The following is a 10,645-nucleotide window of genomic DNA, read 5'->3' as shown; positions in this document are numbered from 1 at the left end:
AATAATAATAATAATAATAATAATGGATTTATTCGGTGTAAACACCAAAGATAGCCCACGAAAGTCTAGAAGAAGACTTATTTCCAGTGGGGTCCTTCTGGTGGTGATTGGACAGTACACCGGGAGACAATCCCCTACTCTTTTCCGAAGAGTGTACTACTCTTTTCCGAAGAGTGTACTGTGTTCTTTAACGTGCACATGGGCCATAAATGCACACGGGACCAACGGCTTAAACGTCTCATCCGAAAGACGGTGCGCTATGTAACTTGTATCTCAGCCCACTAGCTGAAACACAAGGAGAGGCAGCGATGGGAATTGAACCGGGGACCTAGAGATCTCCACGGTTCACCGCACACACAGTGGCTACCACCAGATTAGCCGACTGAGCTAAGCTGCTCTCTTAAATAATAATAATAATAATAATAATAATAATAATAATAATAATAATAATAATAATAATAATGTAAAAGTGCTCGAATAATACTATAATGAATGAATGAAAATACTTTAATTGACCTTTTACGATAGTTTGAGTATTACTGACCTCTATATACAACACTTACATTAATACTTGCTTGTTTCGTCTTGTATCTTATCGGTAGTATTTAAACCGTTAGTAGCATAAGCGTTATTACCTGATGACGTAGGACACGTCGAAACATGTCGTTCATAAGTTTTATATACTTTATTAGATGCATTACAGCATTTCCATTTGCATATCTTATGTTCTTATTAAATATTCGAAATAATTGTTATGAATGAATATTATTCTAAGTTTAAAAAATGGTTCGTGTGGGAATCGAACCCACCCAAGGGACGTATCCAGGGTGGGAGAAATTGTTGGCGTTTAATTTTGACTATAATGGTGATGTCGTGATGATGAATTTTACTAGGCCTATATAAAAGTGTCATTTCCGGCCATCTCGAGAGGTACTATTTCCTCAAATTTTCTCACCTCAGCCCCAGCCATGGTGGGGCTGAGGTGGATGTGGAATCACGTTTTTGAAGTAGGCCTATGTAAAGTACATACTCAAAGATAATGTTTTTAAGCTTTGTTTTCTATGGTATATCACACACACACACATTAATTAAGATCTCTATGGTTGTCAAAAATCTCTGATACAAGATCATGAGAATTTTTTCCTTTTTGGCGCTTCATTTTGACTAATGGTGATGTTGATGAATGATGAATTTTACTAAAAGTGTCACTTCTGGCCATCTAGAGGTACTATTTCCTCAAATTTTCTCACCTCAGCTCCAACCATGGTGGGGCTGAGGTGGGTGTCGACTCACGAAATGCCCTCCCCATCCACCTTTCAAAACAGATCTGTGCCCTTCCCTGGGTATGACATTAAACTCCATCGAGTCGGCTCCTGATGTATGTCTTAGTGACTGATGTTTGTTTTTAGGATGTGATCTGTTTTTTTTTTTTATTATGACTATTTTGGATAAAGAATGTTTTGAGCAGAGGTGGATTCAAGGCCCCCACCCCTCCCTTAATTTTTTTTTAAGGAAAAAAAAAGAAAAATATATTCAAATTGAAGTGCGAGAGTGTAATTTCCGGCAATCCAGAGATGCCCTAATCATAAATTTTCTTACCTCAGCCCCAACCATGGGGGCTGAGGTGGGTGGTTTGCCGGTCTGTGAAAGTCCCTCCCTCGTTCACCTCTCTTTCGAATTCCTGGACCTGCCACTGTTGATTTATTATATAATTATTTTTGCGCTTATTTATAATGTGTCTATTGCAATTTGAAATTTATCCTCTCAAACAATCCTAAGAACGTTTAGAGTGGTGAATAAAAAAACCCCCTTTAGCAGAGGTAACAATGTGTAAAAGGTACAAGAAGAACATGTAACTTACAGCTTCATTGTACAGAACTGCATGCACAAAAATAATAATAGTGCTCACGCTTTCATTTTCTCCCGACTTGACTATTGCAACTCTCTTTTATTTAACATTCCTAAAATCCAAATTAACAGGCTTCAACGACTACAAAACTCTGCTGCACGCATACTAACATTTACTAACAGACGCACTCATATTACCCCCATTTTACCTGAACTTCACTGGTTGCAAATTGATTAATTGACAAATACATTAATCAACTTCTTCCCAAATATATGCCTGGCCGTTCCCTACATTCATCTGATCTCAATTTAATTTCTGTCCCTCGCACCAACACTAAGACCTTCGGACACAGATCATTTTCATTTGCTGCAGCCACACTCTGGAACGCACTACCACTTCACATTAAAAAATCAACATCAATTGCTTTATTTAAAAAATCACTCAAAACGCACTTATTCCAACAATAACATGAAGCGCCACTGATAATTACTTCGGTTTTTTAAATGGCGCTATATAAGTTCTTACCTTATTATTATTATTAAGAACTTTAAGTACAGAATGTAGCAGGAGATAACTTTTTGTTACATGTGACACCAATTCATTATGAAACATTAGAAGATACTTGGTTTATAAATTATACAGTGGTGGCTCCAGAAATTTGCTGAAGAGTGATCGGGTTCCCGGTCGGGATCCGGAAAAAAAATCAGGTTCACAGCTAGTATGGACCTTCTTTTAGACCACTATATTAGGGATTGCCAATCAAAATAACTTTGAATAGTTGAATTAATTTGTTATTTTTTTATCTCATGTGGCATAGGACGACACTGGCGTCACCACTGGGTGTATATGGTAATTGCAAGGTCAAATCCTTCTAATGTGTTTTAGATCACAAAACATTTTGAACTGCTTGGATTTTCTAGGCAGTCTATAGTAGACCTATTAACTTGTTATCATTCATAGAATATGTACATGATAGGAAAACCTAACTTGGTATTCAGTCATCCAGAACTTGTGCTTGTCCTCCTTTGCCTTCTAAGTTAATTGATAATAGTCCCTCAAATAGAAATAACATTTTAAGATAAATTGTTTTACCTAAAAGAAGGGCCTCAATGTGTATTGATGGTTAAAGAATTTGTTTGTAATAAATAAAACCATGATGAAAATGCTTATATTTAGTTTCAAACACACGTGTGTAGCCTAATATTATAAATAAGATAAGCCCTATGTCATATTGTTTTCTATATAGGGGGTGCAGGTAGGGTGGGTATGATAAATTACTAACCGGAAAAATTATTACCTTTGCCCCCCCCCCCGTCCCACGCCTGCATGTCATATAGGAGCTTGTTGAACACTCAGAAGCTGTGTTGACGATTTAATTCACTTCAATTCAATTTATTGCTTTTGTGTGCAATCAAGATCTACTATCCACTAAAAAACATACACTACAATACAATAAATTTTACAGTTGGTTCTGTCTGTAGAAGGCAAGTTCATATTTGCCTCCATAAAATAATTGAAAATTGAGCAGATCATTCCCCTCATGGGGCTGCTGATCATGATTTGATACAAATGGCAAAAGCTGCCTCGATGTATGACAATCAAGCCGATCATTCTGCCAATAATAATTAGAAACAAAATGTTGGTCCAACTGCTAAAACCCCATAATAAAGCACAATTAGGCCTAAAAAAAAAATTGTTTTGCCCTCCAGCGCTCGCCCCTAGCTAACAGAAAAATAGTGGCATTTTTAAGAAAGTTTTTTTTTTCGATTTTTTGTTCACAAATTTTATAAAGTGATCTTTTATTTTTCTCCATTTTCCACATGAAAGTTGTCTGAATTTGGTGTCTGACGTAAGATATCGCCATCCTAGGCCTATATTCATTGCAAAATATTGATTACAGGTTATTTTTATTCAGTCTGATGAATACCTTTTGAAAACAAATAGTGAGACAGGCTTAATTGCAAGTATTGCGATTTAATATGCTAATTTTGGTGACAAAATGAAAACTAAAAAAATACACTTTTTTGCGCTCACCCCTCCTATACAATTTTCAGCATTAAAGGGCAAACAAACAAGTTATTTTTTAGGCCTTTATATAAGTGTGCATAAAATAAGGAACACCCTGGATGACTTAAAAATAGATAATTTTGAAATTGTGTTAAAAACTGAAGCTCCTGAGGATATAAGAAGGTTTGATGTCAGCTGTTGTAAATCAGTCCTCAACTTCAGTCATATTATCAAACATAACTATATCCTACACCATCATTATTGTCCACTGGCTGTCTTGCATTGATTGCCATCTTAGCTGTATCATTCTGGTTCCACAGTATTTGGCACATACCATTCATGATGTTGGCTATATCCTCAATCTCAGCATTTCCATCAATTATCTTAGATCCATCACTCAACAACCTGAATCGACTTATATTTTTAATGTTTAATAAAGGGATGTTGTACCGTTGTCTGAAATTGCAGATCTCTTTTGTAGTGATGTCGCTGTTGCGTAGTTGATCAAATTTAGTTCCGATCACAATCTTTGGAATGTCTGATTCACAAACATGCAACATCTGAACAGGAAGGTCCTCAAAACTTGGTCGGTCAGTATATGAAAACAGGAAGATCATAGCGTTGGCAATGTCTGTACATGCCTGCAGATAAGAAAAACACTTGTTGCAAGCATACAGTATATCATAGTGTTGACAATGTTTTTACATGTTTGCAGAAAAAGAAAAACATTTGTTGCAAGCATACATCATCATAACAATAATAATAATATTAATATGCGGGTTTTTATATAGCGCTCAATACAACTAAGTCTCAATGCGCTTTTCAACATTATTACCCAAGTCATTGGCAAGGGCGTCGATCCGTGGCTGAAAGTGGGGGGGGGGGATGAGATGAAAAATAAAGTGAAGCCCCAGAAGCTCTGGCGCATATAGCCTTTTAATTGATTTTAAGCAAAGCAATTAACATTTATTTCCATACGAAATTTTCAAAATATCAAGTGGCGGATCCAGTAATTTGAAATAGAGCTGGGCCCAGAGAGGGACTTTTATAGATGGAGAGTGTAGCTGGACTACCACCTCAGCCCCACCATGGTTGTGGCTGAGGTAAGAAAATTTATGATTATGGCACCTCCAGTTGGTCGCAAATGGCACTGAATTTGAATATAATTTTAATTTTTCTCCACTTTTAAGTTTCGGAAAAAAAAAAATAGTGATGGTTAGCCGGCTGGGCCCCTTGAATCTGCCACTGAAATACTCATCATAAAAAGTTTTTAAAATTATCCTTTTTAGTCATAATTATGCCCGCTTATATATTTCGTGCAAACTAACATTCATAAAAATAATGATTTATTATCTACTGATTACTGCTCGTAACGTATTCAAAATTCGAACTATGAAAATCAAATAAGATAAACTTAAAACAGTCATTAATTTAGTCTTTTTTGCATGTACAGTACTTTTAAAATCAATCAAGAGGTTTTTGCTTTTCTCCTCTTTTTGAATTTCACTTTTGTGTAAGTAGTATTGCAAAAAAATTATTGTGAGTGTAAATAATACAGTCTAATTTACCATCAAACAGGACTAGGGAGATAAGGAGCACACAAAACATTAGTTAGCATTTTGATTTCACAAACATAAAGGTGATTTTCTTAATTTATCATTATCAGTGGCGGCTCCAGGAAAGCAAATTAGAGGGGAAACAGGGAGGGACTTGCAAGTTGGGAAAGAAAATTTATGATTATGACACCTCAAGATTGCCGGAAATGGCACTCTCAGACTTAAATTCTAATTATAATTTTCCTTTGTTTTTTTTTCCCTTTTTTTAAAAAATAATTTTGAAAAAATTAGGGTCGGCTCGGCCCCACTTGAATCTGCCACTGATTATTATGGCGTCATTGTGAGACTGCGTCAACATAACACTGGAGTTTGTAAACTTTTGGTAGGCTTATCACTTAATCGAAATAGGTAGACATCATATCAGTGTTAAAGGCTGAAATTATAAAAAACAGTAATCCTATGTATGTAGATAATATTAAACACTAGTATATACGTACAGGTCATAATAATATACAAAAAGAATAAATTGTTTATAGTAGAAATTGTGCACTTTTGAGTTTGGCCTAATAAGAATACATGCTTCCAATTTTAACAACGTTCAGTACATTGTTTTCACAAAAAATTTAGCCTCTGATAGTCGTTGCACCCATAAAATCGATCTAGTGGGTTTCTGAGATGGTTACGAAATGTTTAAACAATTGCGTTTTTACTCGGTTTTGGTCCAGAAAAAATACGTACTGAACTTAGAAAAGTGAACAGACAAAATTCATGAGTCATGCGTAATTGTTATTCTTTCCATTCGCTTTTAAAAGTGGGGTTTTAATTATAGAAGATTGGTGAAAAGTGGGGGGGGGGACAATCGACATGATGTCCTCCACACTTTGAAAAGTGGGGGGACGCGTCCCCCTGTCCCCCACCGATCGACGCCCGTGGTCATTGGAACGATGCCTATGGGGGAAATTCCATAGTTTGCTGCATGAAATATATCAGCGCATATTGCACCTGAACCTCCTTAGGTACCTACTTATAATCCTGGGTGAAGAGAAGCAATGAAGATAAAGTGCCTGGCTCAAGGACACAAGCGAAATGCACAGCAAGGGATTGAAACCCCGACCTCGAGGTTGGGAAACCAAACCGTTCCAGCTGCACCAAACCACTTCCACAAAGTGGTTTGGTGCATAAAAAGGACTTTGTTGATAAATAACACCATAATGTGTATCTAAGATCGACTGTAGAGCATATATCACATTATAACGATTAAAGAGAGGGGGGGGGGGGCCCCGTCAGCCCGACAGGGGCCTCCCTCTCGGACCGGGGCCCTACTAAATTTGTCAAAATATTTGTTAACTGGAGATAAAAAGAAAGTCATATTCACAATTTTATGTTTGTGAAGTGCCATTTCCGACCATCTAAAAGTGCCATATTCATAAAATTTCTTACCTTCTTGGTATAGACTTTCCCCCCTGGCCTCAACTTTCTGGATCCATATTATATCATTTATTCGTCGTTAAAAAACATTTAGAATAAAAATGCACATCGATGGAATTCCCCAAAAGGGCCACCAGTTTAAAAAATACACGGGGGCCCCGGTCCCATTGTTACGCCACTGATCATAGTGTTGACAATGTTTGTACATGCCTGCAGATAGGAAAAACACTGGTTGCAAGCATATTGTATATCTTAACATTGGTAATTGCATTGTAATTTTATATAAAAATTGTTTGGTTAGTTCTCGTTTGTTTCTTATTCTGTATTTTATATTTAATATTTTGGACTACAATGGAAACAAGTTTGCCTTATTTGTACTTTACTGTGTTTTTTATCCATGAATATTATTTTTGTATTCAGAATAAGAAATAAAATTTGGCATCACCACAGAAGAATATGACATATCATGATAGTTAATTAGTGATTTTGGAGGATAACTGGTCAGTATTTACGCTTTTCCAGATAAATCGAAATGGATGAATTTTGCAAATGTGTCACAAGCCTTTCCACAACTACATAGTAAAAATACAACAATCATTTTAACAAATACCTTTATCTGAACTTACTGGCAAAACATGATCAAATTTCTTTAGAATATTTTCTCCTGCATCCCATAATTGAAATTTAAACATCAACACTTTGCCACTTCCATCAGTAAGCTTTGCTGGCCAATACACCACTGATGTCTGCAAACCTATCGCAGAGAAGAAAGTTGATTAATGTCGTCATAATTTTATCTTTTAATATAATTTCCTATAATCACTATTCATTAAAACAGTAGTACTCAGGTACATTTAAAATATTTATTTAACAAACACAAAAACACATACAAAATGTCATTTACAAATTATAGATTATTCCTGTTTGTCACAATACCACTTGATATCATTTTATCACTTTGTTATCATTGCAAAAAGCGTTCATGCGGATGCCCTTTTCTTCACTGACAAACAATTGATCCCAATTTCTAACATAATTATTAAGAAGTTGTATCTTAATTTTCATTGCAAATGTTAATTGATGATAACTAATATAATGCAAGCTTTTTGTGTTTTTAGTACATTTTGATGGTAAATTATTAGGTTTTAAAATGCCTATTCCAAAAAGCCTATTCTAAACTATTAAGATTATGAGGTCATTCAGGCATAACCAACGACCAAAGGCGCCACCTGGTGTTGCGACGACGACTGTGGTACTCTATAGAGTTCAGTGTGCAACTCTGACAGCACTATGACCAATGAAATTTTTTTATTTTTTTCCAATCAGTAGACCGTGGGGAATGAATTAGTTATTCGTATACAGTTCAGAGCGCTGTTTAGGATGAAATTAACAGGTCTTTTTATTTGGAAATGCTCAATTTAATTCTGCTTGCAGTAATGCATAAAAATCAAAGATTTTCGACCCAAAATTGGAGTGCAAAGTTTTGCTTAAATAAACATGGAAACTCCAAAATGCCAAAATCGGAGTGATTGGCATGTCTGCATTTCTTGATGTGAAATGATATATTTGTGATATATTGAAGATGTTACTGTAGAATGAAACAGGAAGTTTCTACATAGATTAGACCCTTTATGTTAATATGCTGCGACTTTTATATACTTATATACTCTAAGGTCTAGAGGTCATAAGGTCTACCTTGCTGTAACAAAGTGATGAATTAGGACTGCTAAAATGTTGATCGGTTGGTAGGTAGGGAAGTTCTTGTTTGTTTTGTTCTTTTGTTTTTGTTTTTTTTTTGTTTTTTTGCTAATTTAAAACTTGTAATGAAAAGACCTCTTGATACATTTCAAGTCTTCAAATTCCCCATAGAGAGCAAGGCCTCATTTTAACTTGAAGATTTTACAGTGTAGTGTTTGATCAGGTGGAATGTATACACTCTTACAATCCCCTGTACGAACAGACAAAAGAAAGACAAAATAATTACACACAAAACATAGGCCTAGCTGAATTTGAATTGCGGACGATAAGACGATATTTTGTGACTTTTTTTTTATGTAGAAAAGGACAGATCAAAAACTATTCTTTTTTACATTGCCTTTTAGTCAAACCACATGAATCTAGGTGAAACAATGTCATGTGTTCGAAACAGCTACGAAAATCCAGAATAAATATCGACAGTAAAGTTATTTTTCCCACAATTAAACTGAAATATGGAATTATATTCACTTCGTAAGATGAAGACTTAGGTAATCTATGTTGTTACAACTTTTCAGACAGGTAGATTGCGAATCCCCAACGTTATCTGACATAATGTTACATCATTTTGGTTGTAAGCATAATAATAAAGCATAATTATAATATACTGTAGATACAAAAAAAAACATACCAGGTGTTTCTATATGACTCTTAGGAACAGCAAGTCCTGATAATTTTGCTACAGTACTGGTTTTACCAACACCAGCTTTGCCCGATACAAAAATCTTGTATGAAACATTATCATAAATTAAGCCTGCTGGTAATGCTGGAGATTCAAGAGAACCTAGAAAGACAACAATACACAATCAATAAATTTACAAATAAAATTACTTTCATTTTAGATGTATGTACTATTTTCATTTTTCACTATCATGATTATTATTGTTTTTTATTTTGTACTTTTTCTCATTCAACACAATACTGTTGCTTTATGTTTTCAGTTATTTTCTACACCATTTCTTTCTGCCTACATCAATGTACAGATTTGTTTTGTGTACTGTGTTGCTTTGTTTTTCTTTTACATCCTACACCACTACTATTTTTTTATTTTATGAAACTGACCACGAGCTGTCTCTTATACACATTTAGATGTGTATAAGAGACAGCAGTAGTACTCAGGTACATTTAAAATATTTATTTAACAAACACAAAAACACACACAAAATGTCATTTACAAATTATAGATTATTACTGTTTGTCACAATACCACTTGATATCATTTTATCACTTTGTTATCATTGCAAAAAGCGTTCATGCGGATGCCCTTTTCTTCACTGACAAACCATTGATCCCAATTTCTAACATAATTATTAAGAAGTTGTATCTTAATTTTCATTGCAAATGTTAATTGATGATAACTAATATAATGCAAGCTTTTTGTGTTTTTAGTACATTTTGATGGTAAATTATTAGGTTTTAAAATGCCTATTCCAAAAAGCCTATTCTAAACTATTAAGATTATGAGGTCATTCAGGCATAACCAACGACCAAAGGCGCCACCTGGTGCTGCGACGACACGACTGTGGTACTCTATAGAGTTCAGTGTGCAACTCTGACAGCACTATGACCAATGAAATTGTTTTATTTTTTTCCAAATCAGTAGACCGTGGGGAATGAATTAGTTATTCGTATACAGTTCAGAGCGCTGTTTAGGATGAAATTAACAGGTCTTGTTCTTATCTAAATCATATGATTTTATTATTTGGAAATGCTCAATTTAATTCTGCTTGCAGTAATGCATAAAAATCAAAGATTTTCGACCCAAAATTGGAGTGCAAAGTTTTGCTTAAATAAACAGGGAAACTCCAAAATGCCAAAATCGGAGTGATTGGCATGTCTGCATTTCTTGATGTGAAATGATATATTTGTGATATATTGAAGATATTACTGTAGAATGAAACAGGAAGTTTCTACATAGATTAGACACTTTATGTTAATATGCTGCGACTTTTATATATTTATATACTCTAAGGTCAGAGGTCATAAGGTCTACCTTGCTGTAACAAAGTGATGAATTAGGACTGCTAAAATGTGTCTCTTATACACATCT

The 10,645-nt window shown here is 34.9% G+C and overlaps 1 protein-coding gene across 1 annotated transcript; it reads right to left on the bottom strand.

Annotated features, from left to right (window-relative positions):
- Window positions 1-3,213: 3,213 nt before the first annotated feature.
- Window positions 3,214-9,379, bottom strand: LOC117101078 (ciliogenesis and planar polarity effector 2-like; the record flags this gene model as incomplete). Its single annotated transcript, XM_033240945.1, is given in 3 exon segments — window positions 3,214-4,497; window positions 7,467-7,594; window positions 9,227-9,379. Coding segments are annotated over 3 exon segments (692 nt in total), but the record flags the coding sequence as incomplete, so codon positions are not given.
- Between the last annotated feature and the right edge of the window lie 1,266 nt (window positions 9,380-10,645).

Source organism: Anneissia japonica, unplaced genomic scaffold (assembly GCF_011630105.1).
Source record: "Anneissia japonica isolate Jap-2015-1 unplaced genomic scaffold, ASM1163010v1 scaffold1201_len176657_cov207, whole genome shotgun sequence".
NCBI classification, from domain to species: Eukaryota; Metazoa; Echinodermata; class Crinoidea; order Comatulida; family Comatulidae; genus Anneissia; species Anneissia japonica.
This window is presented reverse-complemented; position numbering and strand designations above follow the sequence as displayed.